Source organism: Aplysia californica, unplaced genomic scaffold, assembly GCF_000002075.1.
Source record: "Aplysia californica isolate F4 #8 unplaced genomic scaffold, AplCal3.0 scaffold00095, whole genome shotgun sequence".
Taxonomy (NCBI): Eukaryota; Metazoa; Mollusca; class Gastropoda; order Aplysiida; family Aplysiidae; genus Aplysia; species Aplysia californica.
Window position 1 is genome coordinate 138,643 of NW_004797365.1, and position 26,738 is coordinate 165,380.

The window sequence follows — 26,738 nt, forward strand, 5'->3', positions numbered from 1 at the left end:
ACCCCCCCCCCCCCAATGAACCTACTCCATGACGTTCTATAAGCATGACAAAGCAGGTTTAGAGCTATGAGTAGGCTAACACTACTCACCAGTTTGCACTGGATGAGGCACAAACTTCTTGAGATCAACACGGACGTCCTGAGAGTCTTCAGAGATGTACTCCAGTCTGCCCATCACGATGATTGCAAACTTGTACTACAAAAGAAAAAAGTAAAGATATATTAAAATAAACAAGTCAATATCAAAATGCTACAGACAGGTAAAACAGAATAGCTCTAATGTACAGTGAAATGTCAGGACTGCCAAGGTTCCTGATCATAGAGTCATAAAAACATACATCTTGCTGCCTTTAAAATGGCTACACTACTTCAGAAACTGAGAAAGTTTAGTTTGAGTAAGAGTTTTTCGGCACTTGCAATACAATAGGGTCATGTAAGTGTCGAAGATTAGAGGTGTTACAAGAGAGTAACAAACACAAAAAAGGAGGGGAGATAGAGACGATACATTTTTTAATAGGAAAGGAGCAAACCACACCAGAGCACCCGCCAACCACCCACAAACTGAGAAGGAGACAATAGCAAAACTGAAAATACATATATAACAGTTCACACAACAGCATCCACTGACCACCCATGGACACTATGGTGCCTGTCCAAGCAGAGAGAGATAAGAAGAAAAAGAATACAAATCACTCAAGACACGATGATCAAAAGAGATTATCATGATCATAAGTGACCATTCACTCAAGGTGAAAATGTAACTGCACGATTCTCGGAGCCTAGAAAAAGCAAATTGTCGACATTCAGTAAGTAAACATTTATTTCACAGCAACTGTTCATCACTTGTGGAAAAACATTACTCTTTTCTAGTTGAGACTAGGAAAAGAGAAGAACTCTGACACGATAACAGCCAATCAGTACAGGGAAGAGTAAAGGAAGACAGGCAGAAATTACAGGGGGGAAAGGAAAGTAAGACTTGCCAGTGGCGCCCTGCAACCACTAGCCACACAATCACATTAAAAAAATTAAAACCAAACACACCAAAACGGCGATAAACCAGATGGAACCACATAACTTTTTTTTTTAGTAGAGGTTTTACAGCGCTCGCTACTACATACGGTCAAATGAGCACCAAGGGGTTGATGTCAACAGAGAAGTCCTTACAGGGAATCAGACTTACTCTGCTCACTTCTTTAGCTTCAATAGTAAAAAGTTTGCTTCCACTTTCAAGGCACCCTGAAAATAGCGGGTCACAAGAGTGTGACAAACATACAAAAGAAGTAGAGGAAAATGAGATAGGATGAGGAAAGGAAAAGCAGCAGTTCCCAGTTGTAGTTCAGGCACAGTTGTGACATTGTTGGATCAGCCCATTTACAATTCCAATGTGCATTAGAACGAGAAATGACCTCCCTTTGGGAATGACCTAAAGACACTTCAGTCTGTGGTACCGCCCTGCGGGGTTACCCCCGAAACTAAACAAAGGCAGAAACAATATGTGTCATGACACGGCGGAATCAGGCTCTCATCAATTTTTTAAAAAAAAGTAGAGATTTTACGGAGCTGGCAACTGCTTAAGGTCATATGAGTGCCAGAAGAATAGAGGTGTTACAAGAGAGTAACAAACATAAAAAAGAAGAAGGGGAGACAAGGACGATAGATGTTTGATAGGAAAGAAGAAGCAAACCATACCAGTACCAGAGCACCCGCCAACCACCCACCATCAGTTTTTGGGCATGTAGAGTTATTGGTATCATCTTAAATATTGTTAATTTGTCTTGCTTTGGATACCCCCCCCCCCCCCCCTTAAAATACCCCCCCCCCCCCAATTTTCTTGAACAGAAGTCAAGATATTTACGAAATAAGGAGGTGGGGGGGTCACCTGGTTTCAGAGGAAAAATTAATAGGAAAATGGCCGCCAAAGATGAGTTATTTTCTTAGCCTGAGAGTCTGTGGAAACTGAAAATTTACATTCTTTGTGCCTTTAATCAAAGTTTTTCAGTCAAATAAAAATTCACAAACCTGCGAAAAAAAGCCAGTTTCTTCACTTTGATTATTTTGACGAGCACCTGATTTTACCACACTACCTCAAATAAATTTATGAAAAGAAAAACCTTTGCAGCAAGAAATGCACATGACAAGAACAACCATCCACAAAACTAACAGAAAAATGACTTGTTCTCATACCTTCTCGAACTCTTTCTCAGGAATATCAAGTTTCTTCTGTATTCTCTCTTTCACATCACTGAACAGTTCATTCTGTTGAGAGGCAATACAAATATTTCCAAAGATATAAAAAGCTACCATGATCATACTTACAAATTTAAAAACCTCCAATAGTGGACATTGCAAAGGATTTAAGATCTGAGAGAACACAATTCAAATATCAAATTAACCAGTAAACAAATAAATATGCATGTTCTTTTTAAAAAACTAAAAGAATGCTACTAAAGCAATAAAATCTTTTTCTTTTTAAATCTAAAAAATAACATTTACAGAGCAAAAACTAAATTCAGTTCTGGTACTTACATCTTTGATTTTCAGAAGAAAAGGGATGCCAAAGGTCTGGTACATTTCCTGAAGTAGAGTGAAAAGGTCATCAAATTAACTAACAAAAGAAAAAATAAAATCCACAAACAGAAACAATCAATTAAACCTTTCTTTTGTTTGTTTGAGTAAAGAGAACTATGTAGGTACAATTTTGGCTTTTCAATAAAAAAAAAAAAGGCAAGATACAACAGAGGAAAAGTAAAGAACAGGCATGGACAAGCGTATCCAAATTTTGGGCCGGATTAAGCAATTCAGAACATCTCAAGGGTCAATGCAGAAGAAAACTGGGTGAAATCACTTGAACTACCAAGATCTCACAAGTGAGACTAAAACTGACACTATAGCATCATATTTATGTCAAGCAAATGTATTTCATGAGATAAAATATAAGTAACTCAATAATAAGCAGAACCCAGACCCCCCCCCCCCCCCCTCCCCCTCGCAATTTTCTTGGACAAATTTAAGTCTTTAGTACTTTATATATATTATGTCTTATTTTTCAATAAATACTCCGAGCTTAAAGTGAGTAGTGAGTTTTCAAGATATAATAGAAAAGGTAGAACGTGGGGAAAAAAAAAAAAAAGGACTTGCTGACATACTGATGTCTTCAAACCCAGAACTATTATACAAATAACCATAACTCCTAAGACTGCCACAGACCTCCTGGAGATATCCAGCAAATGTAACCTCAAAAGTGAGTACAACCAGTAGGCTACCTTCTGAAAATGAGCGACAGGAATGAGCAACTCATCAGTGGGTATGTTCATCTCCTCGGCAGGGACCTCTTCGATACGGTACGTTTTGGTCCCGCCCACCACTAGGTGGTCCAGCGCAAGGTCCTCCTTTTGTACAGCCAGGATCTTGTAGCTGATGATCTCTAGTAGCCTGCCAGGGGCATGGGAGGAAAAAAAGGATTAAATCTGAATCTGCACTTTACTGAAGAATTATGCACATCTCAGAAGTAGTTTCACAAAACCGGAAATCTTTTTCTTAAAAACACTTCCAGAGGGCAAACGATGCACTTCCTCATGTTTAAGACTTCAAAAAGTCTTCAATCCTGATGTATATTTGCCGCTTAATTTTATTGAAATATTCAAAACTTAAAAAAAAAAAAAAAAAAGAGAGAAAGAGAGAGTCAAGTACTGACTAAACATCATAACAAAAGCAAAAACATCTTGGCTTGAGACACTGATTGATGTAGTGTGGCAAAAAAAGTACCTTAGTTTCCCTGAGCCATTTTCACAAAGCTCCACTTGTTTCTTGGCCTCCTCTAACAAGTCTTGCACTTTGCCGTTCTTGTTTGGGTACAGCACCAGTTCTCTCTTGATAACGAATACATACAAAGAAACAGATGAATTCCTGTGTAAACATTAAGTTCGATACTCAATGTTAGCCAAATCACGGTTTCAAGGGACAAAAGTTGTGATAACGTCATAAACTTTTGTGATAACGTCATAAACTTTTGTAAGTTTGTTAAACTGAAAGACAAATGAATGTGACAATATGGACATTTTTATGAGACAACAAAGGACCCCAACAATGTTTTGTTTGCATTCAACAAAAGATTTTAGACAATTTTTAGCATCATAAAGCTCTGAATCAAATATCATTATTAAAAAAAAAGACCCACATAACAATTTATGTTTTCAAAGCCTTTAAAAACAACCTTTTATAAAATAAATTAAATTAAGAAAAGTGCTTAACCTATCGCAACTTCAATGCTTACTTGTCGTATCTCTATTTTTTTAAACAGTGAAAACAGTTCACAACAAAGAGGGAGCTTAACTCTTTCTAGACGTATTGCCGATATATTGCACGAGTCCACACCCCTTGCGGACGTACTGCCGATATAACGGCTGTGATAGGGTGCCTCAGTACTGTTTCGTTTTAACACGATCCGTCATTTATAATTACTTTTTATTGCTATTGAAAAACTCAAAGGATTTAGGAAACAAAAACCATCTAGTTTCGCTTTGTCAAAGCATGGGTTTAGGAAAAAAAGAGTGAATTAGTTCTTGTGGTCTTGCATCAACAAAACGATGTAACCGAACTCAGTATAAATATCGTAACTCAAACAAAAATCGGAATATTGCTTTAAAAAAAAAAAGCTGCGCATTAAGAAATTTATGGATTACGCTCTTGGCCTGTATATGATAGATAGCTATGCTGATTTGCTTTCACATATTTGGTGAATATAATTTTTTCCGTCAAAATTTATTTTTCTCATCACTATCACCATTTCTAACCCTTGTAAGGCATACTTATGTTCAAAATTAATCCTTGTTTTCATATTGTGATGTATTCCTCATTCAATTTCCTTCAATTTGATGTATCATATGTTACGTTTGGAGTGATGGTTATGCTTCTATGAAGTTATTTTGTACACCACCTGCATAGCCAAATCGAGCCACAAGTTTATGTCTAGACCCCCAAAAAACTACGTCCGGAAAGAGTTAAGAAGTCACACTTTCAATGTAAAAAAAAAAATGGAGATACGACAAGAAAGCACTGAGGTTGCGCAATGCAACCACATACCTCCTCCTTCATCTTGCTGTTGAGCCATAACACTTTGAATTGCTTCTTGTTTTCCAGTTCATTGATCTTCATGTCCAACTGAGGAATGCAATATTACAAAAAGGAGTTATTATGTGTTTTGTTAAAGAAAACCATGCAGAAAACTCAGCAATGAAAGATACCATGGACGAAATGGAGAAAAAAGGCACCCCCCCCCCCAAAACAACAAAAAACAAAAACAAACCCCCAAGCGCTTATGATTGCCGAGCGGGTTGTATTATATTGCTTTCATTCTCTTGAACTTCAGCCTACAACACACTATTCAAAAAAGAAAAATCTTTTCACCAATACATTTTCTATTATTCTACGTCGGTGTAATTTCTTGTGTGATCAGTGTGGACTGAAAGAATTGCTAAAGCAAATGATAACAAAATTGGTTCTAACGACATCCTTATCGGGCAGTACCCAGATTATGAAGGTGAAAAGCAAACATAGCCCAAGGTCTTTCATAGATACAACATGCTTGATGATATCAAACAAGGTACCAATAACCAATGCATAATTCCCTGCATGATAACTATGATGAAATCAATCCCTCCCCTCCGGCCCCAGGAAAATACGAAACTTTAAAATTCTTTTCTCACCTCCACGTTCAGAAACCTGGAAGATGTATGCCATGGTTTTATTATTCCCAATCAAAACTTCTACATAAACTCTTCAACATGTGAATGTTGTTGAGTCAGCAGCTTTAGGCTACAATCACTCTATGCCACAAACAGATTTGGAAAATCATAACATGGAAAAAAGTAAATGGCGCAGACCCCACCATAGCGTCCACAACCACCTACATTAACCCATGAAGGAAAAGTACTGTCCTACACCCCAGGCGGGTTACAGGAGAGAGTTGGGACTGTCCACAGAATGACTCTCGGTATTACAACGGATGCTTACCTGCTGGTAGTAGAGTTTCTTCGGTTGTCTCGGTTTAGAGTAAACTAGGAGATCCCTCAAATTTCCCTCATAAGTGCACTTGACTGGGTTCCCTGGTCCATCCCTATACCTGAGTCACACACAAGTTTGAAGAGAGAAAACAGTAAGGTCAGTTGAAATTCATGTTTTTCACTAGAAACATAATAGTGGTCTCCACCTAAAAATCTGGTCCTCAGAAGGCAGAACCCCCCCTCAGGTTCTTAGGCGGATTTCATAGGCACAACTTAGCCCCTACCTGTTCACTTCCCTTGTATATCGTGATAATTAGATAATAACCCACAGGCAGTGAGAAAATAGAGGTTTGCTTTTTAAATATAATCAATTGTTATGCGTCGTGCTGAAATCAGGCGCTGCCAGTTTTGAAATTTTTTAAAACTTTCTTTTTTGTGCTCAACACCTTGTACGCCCATTAAAAAACATTCTTAAGTGTGGATTTTATGAAAAAAGGTTGTTCAAAGGCATGAAACATGAAAATTTTTAGTTTCCAAGGACTCTTGAGGTACGGAAGTCACCAAACCATGGCGGCCATTTTCTTGTTAAGTTTACTTCAGAAACCCCACCTCCTTCAAAAGCAAATAGCTCGACGTCTATTCAAGATAATTAGACATCTTGTCCATCAAATGCAAGGAAAATGAACAACCTCTAAGATGATACCGATAAATTGATACACCAAAAAATTGATGAGTGCCTGATTCTATCACTTCGTGACACAAATGTATCTGTCTGCATGTCTGAGAAGTGTACACTGTCTTGGGTGCAAGTCAAAATCAGGGGCGTCAAAATTTTAAAAATACTTTAGCAAGTTTTAAGACACTTGCAACACAAATATACATATTTTACGTGCTGGAGGTTATTGGTGTCACTAGAGAGTTACATAAAAGAAAAGAAGAAAGAGATAAGGATCCTGATGTTGCATAGGAAAGAAAGAGCAAGCCACACCAGAGCACCTGTCAATCATCCACAAAAGGAATTATTATGATGCAACATTGTATGATTCAAAAGGGCACTGAAACTATGAAACAGCACTCGTTGCAACCCTGCGTTTTTGAAGGGAAAAATGACCATGAATGGGCGGCCTTTTATAAGACAATCGGATGCTGTGATCACGTGAGACGAGCAAACTTTTTGTACCAATAGAAAACCCGTAAGTGATTGACCCCACATAGGATTCTTATGTGTCCCTAAAAATATGTTCTGAAGAAAAGTGAATCATCACAACATAGCGTTGAGATTCGCTTCCAGCAAGTTAACACCCTCTCAACACCACCTCAGCTTGCATAATGAGTGGCAAAGCAGCTCTGAACAATTTTTTTCCCTGCGCCCAAACCAGGTTCTTGGACAGATTTTTATTTTCAGACAGGTTCTTGAGCACTAAAATCATAAATTAAAAAAAATTCCGTTTCACAGTAAAAAAGGGCTTTTGGGCAGAGACAAAGTACTAAAATTGAAACATTCAAAGTAAGAAGGAAATGCAACTTAAACATCTACCAAATACAAAAGGGAACCCAAAGTCAATTACACAAAATTGAGTATTTACCATTGAACCTAGAGGAAACAATCCTCACTCAAAATGACAGTCACCATAACTGAAGAACAAAAGTCTCCAATGATTAATGATAAAATTTAAAATCTAAACCGGGAGTTTTATAAAAAAAATAATTTTAAAAAAGAGACAACTTCAAGTACTCACCCTTGACATTTAAAGAATTGCAGCTTATAGGGATCCGTACTCAAGTGATGCGCAACGGCATTGGCCATCTGGTCATAGTTCATCTTCTGAGACAGATCCAGGGTGAAACCTGAGTCATTGGCTACAGATTTATCACAGAACGTCACCTCCACTTGATAGAAAAGATCCCTGCAAAAGACAAGACAGTCATTGCTCACTGGGTAATCTTGCAGAGAGAGAGAGAGAGCTGAGAGAGAGCTGAAAATTCAGTGGCAGTGCACCATCCCAGTCTCATTTTCACACTAACAGAAGCAGTAAAACAGAAGTTTAAGAGGCCAACAATATCTGAACAACCACCAAACTTTTGCTCAATGGGGTAAAGATTTATGTTCTGTTTTGCCCCACAAAGAAGAAATGAGGCAATGAAAATTAACTGACTGTAGAATATTTCAAAATAAGATTGTCTGTACATAGCGATTATGATTAACAGTCTCTGATTGTGAAAGTGATATATCTAGCATCTGTGTTTGTTGTCTTTTTTTTGTCCAAAAGTTGCCATTAATTTTCAAGTTTTCAACTCTCTGTGGCGACGTATATAGCAATATGTTGATTCATTTGCAGCCATACAGAGTGTGTAGTTTTAGTAGAGTTTTACGGCGTTCGCAATTGTATAAGGTCATATGAGCGCCAGAAGATTAGAAATGTTACAAGAGAGTAACAAACATAAAAAAGAAGGGGAGATAAGGATGATAGACGTTTTACAGGAAAGAAGAACCACACCTCACCAGAGCACCCACCAACCAACAACACACAGAGTGTAAAAACGTGAACAATAAAGGTATCACAACAGAATGAAATCAAAATTAAAACTGCAAATAAACAACCACAAAAATTAACAAATAAGGGCGTGTGTCAACAACCCATCCATAGACTGGCCGTTTTATACCCTAAACGTGGGTAATATTATTCAAGAAAAAGCAGAGGATATTAGATGTAAATTCTGGAATCACACGCAAGGGGCCTACCAGTGTCAGTATTCGTTTTTGGTGGCGACACGCTGCAACACAACTATAACACATTTTTTTTTAAAGATAGGAAGAATTTTACACTATATAAACAAACACACACACACAAAAGAAAAACAACACATCGGAACAAAAAAGAGAAAAAGAAATTAACACACCAACAAAATAAAACACAACAAAGAGGGAAACATGAAAGAGAAACAGCAATATAAATAGTATGGAATGTTGCCCACTTATATTCTTCATATGAAAATTACAAATCAACGTAGTGTTAACAAGTGAGAAAGAGACGAAGTGCAGCGAAAATAAACTTTCTTTCTAAAAGTAAAGAGGTTTTGTTTCTTTTTTTTCATGAATATTATTCCCAGATTTTGTTGTTTTTAATTTATTTTTTCTTCCCGGCGGTGTTTTTTGTTGGAAAAATGCAAAAATCGTGGCCGCGACGAACGCAGATGCTAGATATATTGAGATTCTTTTTTCTACAAATTTCTGTTATTGCTACATAACAGACAAGTTGGAGCGATTTTGAGGACTATAAGGTTAGTAAGTCAGATCTTTCAAATCACACGAGCTCATTGCTTGAGTCATTGTTAGATTGTTCTGACTTCTGCTGTCCACAGGTGCAAGATAAATTTTTTCCATGTGGACAGTGAAAGGATCTTACTTTATCTTCTATTTACGAGAACAGAACAAAATACATCTCAGGTTAGTTACAATTAGGCCCAATATGACAATTTCTATCAGAAGTAACTAGCAAACTTGACAATAAAAAGCAGACAGGAGCAGGCACCTGAAGTACTCCTTGGGAGTGGGCAGGGGATACTGAGTGAGATCCTCTTCCTCTCTCTGAAAGACGATGATGTCGCCATCCATGAGCTCATCAAGCAACTTCTCCATGGGCAAACTGAGATCCTCCAGTCGCTCTATCATGTTGGGTTTCACCTCCTGAGAAGCAAATGCAAAATGAAATGTGAAATCAGTGGCTTTCAATGTCAGAAATCGCATATACTTATTTCCCTCAACGTAGTATGTCAGCACCATTATCATTTGTGGAAGTGAGGAGTCTGCACAACAATGACAGCATTTCTCCAAGAACAGCATAAAGCACCAATGGAAAGAAATTGGAATAAAGCACACCACCAGATCATCCACCCAATCTGTGCAGCATGATGGCATCAATTTGTGCCGTGGAAGGCTACAGACATGAAGAAACACAACACATGCTCTTCCTACAAGTGGAGTCCTCTAACCTACAGTAAATTTCTGGTATAAAGAACATAGAGCCAAGTAAATTTCTGTCAACACAATGGAAACTACAATACGCTCGTGTTTCAGTGGGCTAGGACAGTGATGAAGAAACAGGACCTTTCCGTAAGAAAGAAACATTTCCAAAGCCAGTGAAATATTTACATACATACCTCATAGAGCAAAAGGGACGTATTCACGGGGAAGCCAGCTTTTCTGTTTAAATCTGGAACCAACTCATCTGAAAATACCAAAGTTACAAATTGAATTAAAATGCTATAAATAAAACCAAAATTTACATGTAACTGTTTTCAAGGATTCCAAATCTCTCGTAAAAACATCTGCTATGTCTTTGTCTAAGAAACTTAATTTTTAAAGCACAAAACTTGAAACAAAACAACAAAATGAAGAGTTAACTTCTTTCCTTTGTAACATAAACACATGTATATATGATCTTTCCTTCTAACCCTATATGATTTCTCATTTATTTCTTTGTGAAAAAGATCAAGAACACCGAATCTTGTGTGAAAAGACAGAGAATACATATTTTGCTTTCTTTTTCTTTATCCCAGATAAAATCAGGTGACGATCAAGCAATGAGTTTGACCTGCACTAAATGAAGTAGCTCCTATCATTGTTTGAAAATACTTCCTCTGCTGTTGTCAGCAAACAAAGAGCAACAAGCTACATTTTCATACATTCTAAATGTTTCTCCATACTGTATCACAGAGTGGGGTAAAAACTAAAAACCCAAATGAAACAAAGAAGCCAGGATAAAAACAAATGCTCAAACTATGGTATGATAATCAGCCAATATTCATTTGCTCAGCATGAATTAAACACTAAACCCGCAAAATCAAACAGTATAAAATGACTTACGTGCTTTGGTAGAGATGGGCACATACAAATGTCCAACATATGAAATGGACTTTGTTCTGGGTTCATACATTTTCAGAAAAAGAAGGACATCAGCTGCAACAACAGAATCACATACAAATATAGGAAGAATAAGATACACACACAAAACCCAACAAAAACCTGAATATGATTCAAGAAATTCACATACAAATATATGAAGCATAAGATAACACAAAAACCCCCCCAACAAAAACCTGAATATGATTCAAGAAATTCATAGGAAATATGAAACTCAAAACCTGAGTTTCTTGTCTATATATGAGGTTTACAGAATTACCAACACCACCAGGAAACATGAACAGAAATTATGGTTAATAACACATCCACAGAAAGAAATAAAAATCATTTCAGAAATCAGATCTATCTCATATTCACAACATATCACTGATGCCATTTAAAAACAATTTTCAACCATTAAAAAATATACAAAAAGAGAGCAGTAACCCTTACAGCAGCAGTTACAAACACAATGTTGTGAGTGCCCACTGAGTGTTGTTTTTGTGCCACTGAAAGAGTTATGCACAAACTTTTCCACAAAAAACTCTCTAAACTCAAAGTTGACCCAGTATTTACATAATGCCACCATCACACTAAAATATATGTTGGAGTGAATTAACTTTCAACAAGTGAACACTCACTGTCTTTGTCAAATTGAGGCAGCTCCTGGAGTCCACTTTCTGGGTGAAGAGTTTCCACAAAGATAATCCAGGGGTTCTCCTGCTCTGCAAGCTCTATCACCTATACAGAAGAATAAAAGTCAATTATATGTAAAAATAAAAACAACCCCAACACCCCCCCCCCCCCCCAAAATACAAGTATAATTAGAAATGTACTTTTGTAAAACTGCAAAGCAGTAACACCCTTTGCTATTTTAGAATAGACAAAACATCAATTTTCCTAAATCAATGACATAGAATTAGCTCTGAAAAACAATCTAAAAAAGAATTAAAGTAAAACCTTGCAACCACCACACTTTCAGTAATTTCTAGGCCTATGATAAATCAAACCGGGATTTTAAGTAGAATTGAAATTGTCCAAGATGGCCCCTCAATGTCGAGGAAAAAAGTGGTTGTCTTAGATAAGTAGACATCTTGAACAGTGTCATGATACAGAGAAAAAACCACAAGGGAAGTGGGAAGTGGTTGTTTCTTTAGGTGACTGTCTTGGACTAGTGGCTGTCAGCACAGGTTCAACTGTTAATTGGTTCATTACTATACCTTTAGATGTGGATTATGGTCTGTCAGGCCAATAGCCGCCACATTCCACCAAAACCACATTAGAACAAGATTTACGGTGAAAAGAAACATAAGCAAGAAGAAAACACACTACACCAGAAAGACTGACAACTTCTACAGTAAATGTAACGAGCAAAAAATGTGGAAAACAGAAAGGAAGAATATAGGGGAACTGGAAGAGTGGAAGGCAACATGGTTAAAAAAATAAACTAGTGAATCATCAAAATGTTTTCATTATTTCCCTATAGACTGACTAAAGACACTGCCCTGATACAATATTCAACAATGAAACCAAAGCAAAGGTGCAATTTTTCCATACAACCCACTCCATTAACAAACTCAGTGATTATCTAAACAAACCTGTTTGTTGAAGTCAGCCTCTAAATCGAGGATTGAGGGCCGGAAAGTTTGGTTCTGCCTGCAGTGAAACGGCCATGGTCTGATCTGTTGGACTGGGTATTTCTGCATAAACAAGTGCATTGGGTTTAATCATAAAACAAGACTTCCAACAACTATTCAGAAATCTTTTAGACAAAGTTTTGGTAATTTCATAGATAAAAATATAACTTAAATTTCATGTCAATGTTTTAACTCTAAAGTTAGCCATCGCTTTAACTCTTTACCTCCGAGGGGGGGGGGGGGGGGGGGGGTGGTGGTGGTAAACCCACTATGCTGGGGCCCTTTTTTGGTGCTAAATCTAAAAATGACAAAAATGTGATTAAATCGAAACTAACAAAACCTACTTTGATAGTTTTTCATCTAAAGAACGAACTTCCGGTAAAAGAGACCTGATTAATTTGATGTTGAAGTCGTCATAAAGGAATGTGCCAAAGCGCTGACGTCAGCGGTTCCGACCGTAAGCCACTGGGAGCGGCTTGCCGGAGATAAGTTTAGTTTTAGTAGAGGCTTTACGGCGCTCGCAACTGCATAAGGTCATATGAGCGCCAGAAGATTAGAAGTATTACAGAGAGTAATAAATATAAAAAAGAAGGAGGGGAGATAAGAACGATAGATGTTTGCTTGGAAAGAAGAAGCAAACCACACCAGAGCACCCGCCAATCTCCAAAGCCGGAGATAAAGAGTTAGGGACCACAAAGGCCCAGGAGAGAAAAGTTCATAGCCCACAAGGACATGGGAAAGTGATCAAAAAACGAAAGCAAAATACCCCCCCCCCCAACAAACAAAAACGCTCAGAATAAAAAGTTAAAAACAAACAAATAAAACAACCCACAATGACATACCAGGTTATCTGCCAGGGTATCCATGAATTCAGTGAGTGTGAGCATTTTCTTTACTTTGAAACTCCTGGGGGCAAAACAAAACAAAAATCTATATCAATCACTGGTCCACGCACCACACTGAAAGACAAACATTTTGCTGACCAACACTTTTCTCAGGAGGTGGTTCACACAGACAAAAACATCAAAGTATGGTACAAGTTTTAACTGACACACTGAACCTAATCTATTCAAGTAACAACAAATAGTGAAGTCCTATACTCAAATACTGTGGTTGACTTCTCAATCACTTCCTTAACTTTAAATATTCAAAGAATTTCAAACCTCACAGCCCACAACTAGTACAACCAACGTAAAGCGGTACAGACCGTTACTGCGCTCTACTGCAGAAGCTGCTTACCTGTAGTTGACTTTCTCTGTGTCAAACAGATCATTGCCTTGGTGACCACAAAAGTTGTCTTCTGTCAACATGTGCACATTCATGTACAAGTGAGCTTCTGTTCTCTCTTTCCTCTTGAGAGCCTCCAATTTTCTGGGAAAAGGAAACTGTACAATGACATTTCCACACCCCAGTTATAAAAGAAAAAACCAACCATTTTTGACAATTTCGAATATGCAATAGCACAAGCAGTTGGGAATGAATTATCCAAATGCAAGGAGAGATGACAATTCATTGAAAATATTTCTGAAAATCGATGACAATCTTCCCAATGCAGATAAAAGAACTCGTTCCAACAATTCATTCATGAGAAGTGGCGCATATAAAAACGGTCCTGAAGTACTGACTTAAAAAACCAGAAAGAAGTAAAATGGCATAAACGAAATTCACAAGAGGCAACCTCCAGCTACCAGCACACCAGAAAACATGGTGAACTGATTTTAGCTTTAGCTGGGAATTTGCTGGACACCAATAGATAGACCTGCATATATGAGCCTCAACCAGATTGTCTGAAAATTTTGCGCACCCCCCCCCCCCCAATAACTTATAAGAGCTTTTAAATTTGTGGGTGTCATAAAAGGAGGGGCTTCTGATTCGAGTAACGAGCGACCACCCCAACATATATAATAAAAGAGACCTAACCTAACCCAAACCCTACCCCTAGGCCTACCCCCAAAAAGAACCTGCTACGGCCCTCATGTAAAAAGGCCAGCACAAGTAAAAAACCCACAAAATAAACAAGCACACTCCAAAACAAACAAGAAGCATTATGGCCTTCATTGCCTTATATAATAGGGTTTGATACAATAGAATTGACTTATATGAATCCTCCATATAGTTATAAATCTAGTAGTCTAAAAAAATCTAGATCTAGTTAGAGCAAGTGAATAGGAATAGGCCTTGAACGAGAAATCCGCATCCGATTCCGAACAGAGGGACTCAGCTGAGTCTAGAGATCTAGAATTCTAGATCTAGATTCTAAGTAAATAATTCACGCACCTGATGAAACGCGTTTTACCAACATTAATATTATAATATTACAGCACAACCTATGATAGAATTGGAATATGAATCTCCATTGAGGTCTATAATGATCTATAAATCTAGATCTAGATCTAGAGGGGAACAAGTCAGTCGAACTTGAATGAATCCACATGATCTGAACAATCACAGGGTTCCTGCCATGAACTTCCCATCAAATTCAAGGAGATTTCAAGGAGGTTTCAAGGAGAAATTTTTTAAATTCAAGATTTGGTCAAGAAATTCATGACGAAAGCCTATTAAAAAAAAAAACACTTGCCGAAAGGAACCATATCATATTCATAGTTTCGATTTTCCTAGAAAAACTGTTCCCAGGGTGACTGCCAACCCGGCTTCTCAACTTTCAAGGGGGGGGTCGTCTCATCCATTCTCCTGGGGCATGTTACATAACAACGACAGTGCATGCTCCATTTATATATTATATATAATATATACACACACACACGCATGTAGGTACATTGAATCCAGTCAACAACATGATGTCAGTGTGACACTGGGATACTGTGACTTAGGTTTTTCAGTCTGTTCTAACTTATTTATATTTATATGATCTGCCAACTTCCAAGTTCAGTTTTTTTTGTCATCTGGTGTTGCCTTCAACAACCCCCCCCCCTCCCCCCCCCGGCGTGCGTCTTTAAAAAAAATCAATAATCCTCCCATTCCTGAACTGAGTCCTATACTTAGCAGCGCTCAAACTTTGCATGAACTTTGGTGACCTCAACCGTCGCCGATACTCACGATGTGACAAAAACGCACAGGTTCAATGACCGGGACCGGTCACGATGGCGAGCCCGACAAAAATCTTGTATAACTTTCTTTTTCTTTTGTTTTTTTTCACACAAGTGACAGCACAGGACAAACGATTTATTTTCATGGCAACACAGCGTTTGTAATGCAGAGCCTGCATGTTACAAATCTGGCTTTATCAGACTACTATAGGCCCTACCGACAAATTTCTGGGTGGTAACGAAAGCAGATCTTGATTTTCCCGATCGAGCTTCGGTATCGCACATACTTCCACTTGTTGCCGCCATTACCGCATGTGTGCGTGTAACGTACTCTCAGGCCGGGAAAGGCCGAATAAATATTATATCACAATCGCCACCGGCAAAAATGAACTCAAGGACGTTATCGAATTTGGATTTCAAATATTCGAGAACTTTTATGTATTTGGCCGGGTCTTTCACGGGGCAGTTTACAGATAAATTTCTTCAATTTCCCGTTGCATTCCAGATCTCAGCGATTTTTTTCAAATTCCTGGGTAATTCCCGGAGCCTGGCAGTCACCCTGTACACGTGTTCCTGTCAGAACTGGCAAAATTCAAGGAGTTTTCAAGGACATTTTTCCTTGAAGGCAAATTCAAGGAGTTTTCAAGGAGATTTTTCCTTGAATGCAAATTCAAGCAGTTTTCAAGGACTCCTTGAATTCAAGGAGGCCGCGGGAACCCTGCAATCAGTAAACAAACGAAATTCAAAATGGCCGCGCGAGAACGAAGAAACTGAAAGTAGGCTAGATAATTTAGGTTGTCGTACTTTTTCGTATTCGTATTTCTACTCAGGTTCCGACGTCGGCAGTCGGCACGAAAATGAAAGTGCCGACAAAGCCGACGGGAGAAAAAGGGGGCGCTGGCAGTCAGCCAGGCCTCGCACATTGACTAATACAGGTGGGCCTAGCGATAGCATTGGCCGGCTCGCGTGTCGGGTCGCGATTGTCGGCAAACATGCAAGTCTAAATAGAGAATAAGAATAAATACCTCATAATAACACGTGAACAAGAGGATTTTAATATAAAAAACAAAATTCTTTCATGACAAAACCCAACCACTCACCTTTCTTCTGTCAATCTGGCAACCAAAGAATCAGGAATATCTTTCTCACACACAGGCTCAAGGATTTCATCTGCAGATACAAAGCACATTTGTTCGCCTGTTTGGTCAAGTGAGCACAGCAAACAGATTTTCTCATCATCAGTCTTTCTTTCTAGTAAGTAAAATTACACGCAAACATTTTTTGGGCTTATAAAAACCTCTCAGTAAAAACAGTCACTGATTAAAAATGTTTACTGCAATGTATAAACACATTTTGAAAATGTATATCTTTCTTTCAAATAAACTTCCTTTATAAAAGCATAGATCTTTCTCTGATAAATTAAATCAGACTTTTAATATCTTTTCATGTAAATATCTTTACCTCGTTTCTTAACATTGGACATTCAACCAGAAACTTATAGCCTCGAGTGGTATGGGCCTAGAGTTATAAAAAGTAGTGAACCCATGTACGGTATTGTATTAGAAAATGAACTTGTACAGAGATCTTCCTTCCAATGTTTCAGCTTCAAATTAGAACCTTCAGGGACAATTGAACATCTGAGCAGATACTGAGACTGGTGACACACACTGACAAAGCGACAGCAGCTATAACATTTCCATATTGTAGACAACCTACAAAGGACCACACATGGTAAACATCACACAGCAACATGAATACTCACTCAATTCACTTTCACGTATATACACCAACATGTAAGCATTTGTACAGTGTCTGACGGTCAGGTCTTCATCCTGCCCGCCAAAGTTATGGTCAATGGCTTCTGACTTTGTACACCGAGAGACAACATCATCGTCAAATTTGCACCACTGAAACAGAAAAAAAAGCTAATGTGAACCAGAAAAACACTCCTCAACCAGTAAGCGACTCATTTCATTATTGGTCTTTTGACACTTGAAAAATTTTTTTTTCACTGCGACCAAACATTCCTTCAAATGGCCCGCGGCAGCTCATGTACATCCACAGGAAGTAGAAGTAAGCAAAATTTCCCACTCTTTAAAAATGAAGTTCCAAACTTACTTCTTTTTAAGAAGTATTGCTAAGGAACATTTAAGTACATAATAAGTATTTAAGTATTACATGTTTCAGATTAATCATTTAGATGTTTTAAGCCCCCCGAAATCAGACAGACTTACTTTGCCATCTCCTTTTGGATTGATATATACAACATAATGCCCGCCATGGTTATCACCACTATGTACAAGTACTGCATGTAGAAGGTAGGTAGCAGAGGTCTTCTCCTTTTTCTGAAGAAACTCATCCAGATTCAACCTCTCAGGGAATTCAAATCTGTGACACAAGAGCGAATAAAAACAAATTTTAGTGCTTAAAAAAAAAACCCTCCCCAAAAACCCAACAAACTTTAACTCCATGATAGTGACAAATCCTTAAAACATCCACCTGCTTGATAGATTCCACAAGTCACTTATCTCAAGTCCAACCAACAGACAACTCTCATAACTCTTTTTATATTCCTCTAACAAAATGCAAATTGAAGTCAAGTACATTTGAAAACACAAACTTCAAAACAGGCAAGAGTCTACTTGAGCTCTCCAATCAGAATTTACTTGATCTAACACCCGACTCTCTATGGGGCTACATGTGGGTACAACAGCATCATGTGTGAAAGACGCCTTAACTTATTCTATAGAAAAAATAAATATGCAAGTACGCACAAGAAGTTGATTAGCATACAGTAGAAACCAAACAGAAAGGCAACAGCCACTTACCTGTCATTGATTTTGATATTTGCATCTGTGACTGGATCATACATAAACCTCATTAGGTGGAGGTGTAACACAGGGGGGAAAGAGAGGAACATGACACCCTTCTCTGACTCCTGAGGGGACAAAGTAGAGTACAACATCATGAGAACTAGGAATTCTTAATTTTTATGCCATACCAACAACTATCCAGCCTACAAGGAAGGACACTCCCCTCCCCCAAAAATGTAAAAAAAATAAATAAATAAAAAAAAATGAAGCAGTATACAGTAGGGCTGGATTCTGCTCGGTTAATCGAAAGCTTGCAAAGTAGCGGACGGCTCGCGCTAGAGGCTTGTGATTTGCTTTGCCTCCCGCTTGCTACCGGGGGGAACTTCCGGTGAGTTGTGACTCGCGGACAGTCCTGCTGTACTGTGTCGTGATGCCGCGAACCTTCGTTGCAGTGGGCTCAGTACATATTACAAAAGATTCTCTGGTTATTTGCGTTGAGAGGCTTGCACCAAAAGTGCAAGATCATTTGTTTTTTTTACATAGTTTGGTTGTAAAAAACAAAAAGCTCTATTCAATGCACTTAAAAATTAATATTGAATCGGCTATTCTTACGATGTTACGGCCTGTTTATTTTTAATGTGCACGAGCCAAGCGCTTCATCGTCGCACGCAAAAGATAGACCTGCATGTGAGCCTCAACCAGATTGTCTGAAAATTTTGCGCCCCCCCCCCCCCCAAAAAAAGCCTTTGTGGGTGTCATAAGGAAGAACATCCGAGTAACGAGCGACCACCCCAACAAACACAATAAAGAAGAGACCTAACCCTAACCCTACCCCCAAAAAGAACATGCAACGGGCCTCAGGCCAAAACAAGTCCTAAATTAAAAAAAAAATTTTAATTAAAAAACCACACTCCAAAACAAACAAGGAGCATATAGATCTAGATCTAGATCTATATATGGCTTACATCTACATTGCTATAGGGTTTGATACAATAACACAATGGAATTGGAATATATAATATGAATCGTCATATATATATATCTAGATCTAGAAATCTAGTAATCTAAATAAATCTAGATCTAGATCTTGTAGAACAAGTGAATAGGAATAGGCCTTGAACTAGAAATCCGCATCCGATTCCGAACAGAGGGACTCAGCTGAGTCTAGATTCTAGATCTTTACTAAATAAATAAACAATTCACGCACATGATGAAATGCTTATTATTTTTACCAATATAAAGATTACAGCACAACCTATGATAGGGTTTGACACAATAGAATTGGAATATGAATCCTCCATTGAGGTCTATAATGATCTATATATCAATCTAGATCTAGATCTAGATTCTATTAGAACAAGAGAGAGTCGGACTTGAATGAATCCAAACGATCTGAACAATTGAATTAGTCAACAAACGAAATTCAAAACGGCCGCTCGAGCACGAAACTGAAAGTAGATAATTTAAGTTGTCGTCCTTTTTCGTATTCGCATTTCTACTTAGGTTCCGACAATTATGTCGGAAACGCCGACGTCGGCAGTCGGCACGAAAATGCCGACGAAGCCGACAGGAGAAAAGGGGGACGCTGGCAGTCGGCCAAGCCTCGCACTTCGCACATTGACTGATACAGGCGGGCCTAGCGATAGCATCGGCCAGTTCGCAGGTCGGGTCGCGATTGTCGGATTTCAGACGATTGTCGGCAAACATGCAGGTCTAAAAAGACCTCAGTTCATTTCCGCATGGGGAGAAATTTTTACTGAGAACCTCCGTCTTTCTGCTGGGGCTTTGTTCCCTCTCAGCCCAGGTTGGTCCTGACATTGGGTTGAAGTAGGCCTAGCCCGTCTCCTAAATGTTCTGTATTATGTCAGTGTGAGTGTAACACATCTACAAAATAGGTTACATACATATGATACAAAAGCCAATCACAACGACCCCTGGAGTTTTCCATTCGAGGGTAATCTAAGTCTACTTATTCTTATTACTACCAGAAACCTAGGTCTCTGTTACTACAATACCACGCTCCCTCTCACTTATCCACTCGCTTAGCTGATCAATGGCGGGAAGTTAAAAATAACTTCTCCCTCTTCACCAAAACAAGCCCAGCCTCTCCCTTCCTCCCAGGTTCCAAGTTCACATAGCGAGGGGTACTGCTGCGTGAACACATCGAGCAGTCCTGCGGCGTGCCGCTCGCTCGCTCGCTGTATTGAGACAGCACAAGTCAGCAGGTCATGTTTCGAGCTTGTCCTGGGACAATTCACTAGGCCTTGCGCAAATCAGTACTGTGTGAATCGTGGCTGCGGACGGGATTTGAGACTTGTGGCTGTCCGCTGCTTTGCAAAGCCTTCGATTAATCGAGCAGACTACAGAGCTACGGCGTGCAGTGACACTGTGGGCGGGATCTCTCACTCTCCCCTTCTCTCTTTTTCTGACGAAAGTGGCTTCGCGGATTGCAAGCAGGGTGGGGATGATGAGGGGGTCTGACACGAGTGGCTTCGCGGATTGCTAATTGCTGTGGACTTGAAGTTTAGACTAGATCAAGGAGGTTACAGTTTGCGCTCGACTCATGCTGGTGATTTGAGGCTTGTGACTTGAACTAGGGGCTGGCGAGCACGAGTGGGTTTGCTACAGGGGTACAGCCCTAGTATACAGTATGGGAAAAAAAGATAAGGAAAAAAATAAATTATTTCCAAATGATATTTTTGAGATTTCAAAACAACCTGAATGTAGAAATGCAGATGTAACAACTTTTTCAAAGTTCTGTTCTTGAAAGCATTTAATAATTTACTTCCATCAGTGCAGTACAAAATTATTTCTGTCCTTTCACATATAAATTGTTCTTTTAAAAACAGTGCATGTCAAACATTCCCATTACAGCAGTATAGGAATATATGACAGAATATACATATGTGTGCCATCGTGGTGAAATCAGGCGCTCGCAAAAATAATAAAAATCCAAGAAAATGACATTTTTCTGCCGGTTTGGCAATTTAAATATAATAAAATTCTTGTTTTTATGCCCATGAAAATTATTTTAATAAATAAATACAAATTTTAACAAAATTGGTGTAGATTTCATTAAATAAAAAGCAACGTTTAAAGGCACAAGAATTATTAATGTTCAGTTTCCAAGGACTTCCAAGCTGAGGACGTCAGTAAACTTTGGCAGCCATTTACTCACTAATTTTACCCCATCTTCTTCAATTGCAAATATCTTGACTTCTATTCAAGATATGGGTATTTGTTTCATCAACTGCAAGACAAATGAGCAAGCTTTACATTGATACAATAACCCGACATGTCGAAAAATTGACCAGTGTCTGATTCCACCGTAGCATGATACATACAGTTCAGTGACTAACCTGCAGACCATATTCCCCTGCATCGTACTTGTTGTCACCATCAAGTGTTTCAACTGTGCAATATTCCTTGAAAGACTCATTAACTGTGAAAATAACATTACATTTGTACAAACAAATATTACTAACTTACCAATGGAGTTTCAATATTCTTTTACATCTCTTTAAAACTCTGCCAACATCCGGTACCAATCCTGTCTGATCTTCAATCCTTCGTGGCACATATGTGTAATGTCAAGACTTTCCTAATTTACTCTATGCTTTTCTATGGTCAAAAGATTTTGTGTGTGCTCGTGCCTGTGTGTTTGGGTGAGTGAGCGAGTGAGTGAGAGAGAAAGAAAGAGAGTGTGAACAAGTGTAGTGTGTGTGTGCGTGCGTGGGGGGGAGAAATCATAGATTCCACAATTGTACCGATTGTAATGAATGCTATATGTAAAGTTTGTCTTTGACTGTGAACAATGTAAAGTGCTTAGAGCCGCACTAAGACTTGATCTTACTATGAACATCATCAACATTACAAATAACAGTGCTTCCACCAGGGATGGGCAGGTACCGGTACCCAGTACCGGAACTCCCGGTTCTACCGAAGTCGGTGTCAGTACCGGCACAAGACCTTCAGTACCGGCTCTCGGAAGGAGTGACACCAAAGGTTAATACCGGCTCTGAAAAGGAGCCGACGCGACGCGTTTTTTTACTGGGCCACGGGAAGTGTGCAGTGTGTTGGCCTAGGTCTAGCAGCTGCGGCGTCAGATGCACAACGCAGACGGTGACCTTGATACAGGACTTCAGATCCAAAATTGACAATCAAAAACTAAGTTTGCTTAAATTTAAAATATGGCATCAAATCAGGTTCCACGCGAGCCACTTTGCTTATTTTGATATGCTGATTCCGAAAATGAAATCAATTTTTAGCGGCGATAACTATTAAAAAAAAATCTACATGCACAGTGTAATCCCACGCAATGGCAAACTTCAAAGGTATTTTGCGTCACAGTTAGTCTCTCCAATTCTGACTGGTGCGCGCGTGTGTGGGGGGGAATGCAGGCAGCGCTGATCATGGCATTAGATGCAAGACGCGAAGACTGTGACGTCACCTACTGTAGTCACTCCCAGTATTGGTACCGGTGCTGGCAGTTCTCGGTAGGTGCCACAGGATTTCGCCGGTACCCCCCCACCACTAGCTGAAAAGTAAGGAAAACTGTGCCGGGGGTCTGGGGGCCTTTTAGAGGATTGAAAATAGCAAAAGGGAGCCTGTTTGAAGAGATTGCCAACAACCCATGCTACCTATTTTTTTCACGAAGATTTTATCTTGATTTCTTCACCTGCATGATATCTTTCCATTGCAGGCAATGTTAAAAAGCAGATTCCCCTTCCATCGCTACTATAATTCAATTAATTTGTCATCGCACCATAGATAGAAGGCAAACCCAGGTATAATGAATAGACATGCACCTAGACAATACAGTTACCCAGCGTATACCCTAATTTTCCTCAATTTTCACGCCTGAATGTCGCATGTCACAACCTCGAAACACCACTTCTAATTATTCTTGATTTTAGTAGTTTTAGCACAAATTTCTTTCATCGCGGCACTTATCGCGTTCCCGTGCCGTAGAATCTTCGCACTGATAATTTCTCTAGATCTTGAAAATTTGCAAAAAAACCCACCTCTCTGACGGTAATTTTCTGTCTAAGATCACATGTCAATGTAGAATCTCTACCTGATCAACGCGCAGATTTTCCTGTCGCGGCAATAATCCGAAGATAGACAGACGGAATGAGGGAATGATAGAATGAGGAAATTGGCACAAAAGTTCGCCAGATTTTGATCAATCTGCAGGTAAAAAATGTAATGCCGACCAACCCGCAATGAATGCATGGGGCATAGCAGAATAATGGTCGATAGCAGGAAATGCGCAATCTGGCAGGTTTCTATAACATAAACTATTGCAGAGAGAATTACCGTAAATATCCGTAACTTATACAAGACGATACGAAGGCGAGTAGGGATCTTTCGCTACAGAATTTCGGTAGTCCTACACTGTAACAGATTTATATGGATGGAGTTGATAATGAAGGAGGAATAAGTACGGAACTGGCAGAAAGTGCGGATTTCCGTAAAAATACGGAAGAGTGGAAGCACTGAAATAAAAAGATTTAAACTGGCAACGTTAACACCACACCACAGATCATAACTAACAAACAAGACCAGCACAAAGTATGAGACAATTTAAGTGATTCTTTCCAACACAAAAGCATGAATTTACAAAAAACATCTAAAACACTGCTTTTTTTAAGACTGGAAGACAAAAGACAGTTCTGGTTCCCATTGTGGTTTGGCAAATTTTGCACGTGTAGACATACCGTTTTTCTTCCCCTTGACATTGAGTTGAATATCAAAGAAGGTCTCCTCTCGTTTGGAGTCATAGTTAACATGCTTGCATCGGATGTATGACTGAAACATATTTTAGAGCAACATGATAAAAGTAATAATCAAATGGTACTACAATAGTAAAACAAATGTTTTTACCTTTTAAAATTTGGTAACTTGAATCATTTCAAATATAGACCTAATACAGTAGTCTCCACTTAAGATCCCTGTGCTCCGGAGCAATGAAAATGCAGGATCTTAGATGACGCACTAAAGGAAGAATCTACTATGACCCTTGTTAAGGCCCACGATCGGTAAAATGGTATCCCTTCCCTTTAAAATGAACTGGCGTGACTCATGGGTGGGTTTATGACATATGGCGAGAAAAGAGTGGTCAACCTCGATGACCAATCACAGTCGTATGAGGCATGTCATCTTCACTTTAAAATAATCATATTGTGAGTCTCAAGATCAACGCTTATTCAATGTAGCAATGACCACGAAAAACCTTTTTTTGCCAGAAAGTGTGCAAATAGGTGCATTTTGTAGCTTTATTTTCACAGAGCATGGAACTTTTTGAATTTTTGAAATCCATCAATAAACAAAAAACTTACAGATTTTTTAATCAATTAATTTCTGGTACACTTTTATATAATGAAAAAACAACCAAAATATGGGACGTTCTTTGGTGAGTTTTGAGACAATATTCGTCATAACTCGCTCATTTCTCGGAGTATTTAAAAGAAACTTGGCAATCCAGTACATTTTCTAGTGCAGAATCTAGTACTGCTTTCAGATTTTTCATAGCTGTTCTATTTTTTGAGTTATGAAGACGTTTATAGGTAAAAATGTGGCGGTTTTCGGTGCGTTTTGAGACAATATTTGTCATAGCTCGCCTATTTCTTGGAATATGTAAATGAAACTTGGCAGTCTAGTACATTTTTTAATGCAGAATCTAGTCATGCAGTCAGATTTTTAATATCTATCATACTTTTTGAGTTGTAAAGACATTAACAGGTAAAAAAGTGGCGTTCTTTACAGATTTACAAAGATTATCAGTCATATGTTCTCCCAAAGTCATGATATTTGAATGAAACTTGGCAACAAAAAAAGGTTCCTCCTTGCCAAGCAATGTTCTGGATCAATTTGTCACAAAAATGTAAGTAGAGAGCTGGATTTATTAGTCTAATAAATCCAGTCCTGTACCAGTAAAAGCATGCATACTTTGTTATAGAAAATAAGATCGTCTCTGTGTATATCCATTGTTGGACAGTGTCCTTTTGTGTGGTAGATTAAGATGCGTTCAGATAATATAGTTTACAAGTCATGGGAATATTTCGCATGTGTAGGCTACAAATCATACAGTAAATGTAACATATTTACACCCCCTCCCCCCCTCTCTCTCTCTCACGCGCGCACACACACACACACGCGTGCGCACTCACGCACACATGCGTGAACGATAACAATGTATAAACGAGACTATCTTCCAAGACTGGACTAAATAAGTACCATACTCTTTAATAACAATCTTAATGCCTCACTTTTCCAAACAGAGCACACAGGACGAGTCCAAGTGTGTGCTTTCCCAAGAGGGGGGAATAGGCTTTCATAACGCAAACACAATGCTATACCACTTTTCAAGATGTTTGCTTTTCTGTTTCTATTCTTCTGTCATGCAATCAAGCAAATAAAAATGACTACATATATTGTATTGTGACTAAAATGCAACAAAAACGCAAGTTGTCAAGGCCCCCGTTTAGTTTTCAAGTATCCTTCCCCCCCTTTCCGGTTCACATAAGCGGGGCCTCGTTTGTAGCGCCCGAGGCGACCGATGGATGATGACGTCACTCAGTGGAAATTTCCCAGCACGCGCAAATGGCAATGCCGCTTTTTCCCTTAGTTACTCTCACATTTTTAAAGATTACGCAAAATCCGCTAAACACAGAAGCTTGAAATTTTAAGGGATTAAAGAAAAATGGTGTACAACGTATCAGTCAGTTTGACAAATCACAGCTCCGAAAAATCTTCAAAGGGCACCACATCAACCACTTTCGCAAACGTTTTCGACTGCTTCTAGGATGGGTACAATGTTGTCAAACTGCATACTACGAGATTGACCTCTTTTCTGATTGGCTGCCAAGTTTCATTCATATCCATTCACGAGAAGCGGCGTGAGAGCGAGTTGAAGACAACAACCTTTGCGTTAGTGCGTCCCACGACACGAAACATCCCCGCTGCAGGGGCCAAAAATCGGCAGAACAAAACGCGCTCGGTGGGCATTGCTATTCAATGGCCCCTCCTCTTTACCTTTACCTGTTCAAAATTTCATAGCTTTTCACCTGTCGTTACACATTATTGCGTTGTGACCACACCAATTAAAATTCAGTCTGTCACACAAATTCGGGAGTAGAGACAACTACTGCTATGGTCAAGGTTAAGTTCACAGTTCAATGTGATCCAGCCTGGAGCGAACTTCTTATGCTGTACCCACCCAGTGAGTGATGTAAGTTAGGAGGAGAACTCAGATGCGAGTGAAATGTTTGGGAAAAACAAACGCGTCGGTCTGTTCACAACTCAACGTGATCCTGTCTGGGGCAAACATTACAC

At 39.0% G+C, this 26,738-nt stretch overlaps 1 protein-coding gene across 2 annotated transcripts in view; it reads right to left on the minus strand.

Annotated features, from left to right (window-relative positions):
- LOC101850707 (ubiquitin carboxyl-terminal hydrolase 7) overlaps nucleotides 1–26,738 on the minus strand; it is a 53,346-nt gene that overhangs the window by 7,143 nt on the left and 19,465 nt on the right. For both annotated transcript variants that reach the window (XM_005095079.3, XM_005095078.3), the window contains exons 11-31: nucleotides 24,122–24,212; nucleotides 21,761–21,843; nucleotides 18,417–18,526; nucleotides 17,823–17,976; nucleotides 17,351–17,495; nucleotides 16,689–16,758; nucleotides 13,781–13,912; nucleotides 13,384–13,447; nucleotides 12,503–12,604; nucleotides 11,546–11,645; nucleotides 10,869–10,961; nucleotides 10,163–10,230; nucleotides 9,535–9,689; nucleotides 7,741–7,908; nucleotides 6,012–6,120; nucleotides 5,082–5,159; nucleotides 3,765–3,868; nucleotides 3,263–3,431; nucleotides 2,526–2,573; nucleotides 2,184–2,255; nucleotides 90–195 (exon numbers count right to left, since the gene is read on the minus strand). In XM_005095079.3, the coding sequence (XP_005095136.1) occupies nucleotides 90–195; nucleotides 2,184–2,255; nucleotides 2,526–2,573; nucleotides 3,263–3,431; nucleotides 3,765–3,868; nucleotides 5,082–5,159; nucleotides 6,012–6,120; nucleotides 7,741–7,908; nucleotides 9,535–9,689; nucleotides 10,163–10,230; nucleotides 10,869–10,961; nucleotides 11,546–11,645; nucleotides 12,503–12,604; nucleotides 13,384–13,447; nucleotides 13,781–13,912; nucleotides 16,689–16,758; nucleotides 17,351–17,495; nucleotides 17,823–17,976; nucleotides 18,417–18,526; nucleotides 21,761–21,843; nucleotides 24,122–24,212 (2,221 nt within the window). The remainder of the gene's footprint in view (nucleotides 1–89; nucleotides 196–2,183; nucleotides 2,256–2,525; nucleotides 2,574–3,262; nucleotides 3,432–3,764; nucleotides 3,869–5,081; nucleotides 5,160–6,011; nucleotides 6,121–7,740; nucleotides 7,909–9,534; nucleotides 9,690–10,162; nucleotides 10,231–10,868; nucleotides 10,962–11,545; nucleotides 11,646–12,502; nucleotides 12,605–13,383; nucleotides 13,448–13,780; nucleotides 13,913–16,688; nucleotides 16,759–17,350; nucleotides 17,496–17,822; nucleotides 17,977–18,416; nucleotides 18,527–21,760; nucleotides 21,844–24,121; nucleotides 24,213–26,738) is intronic.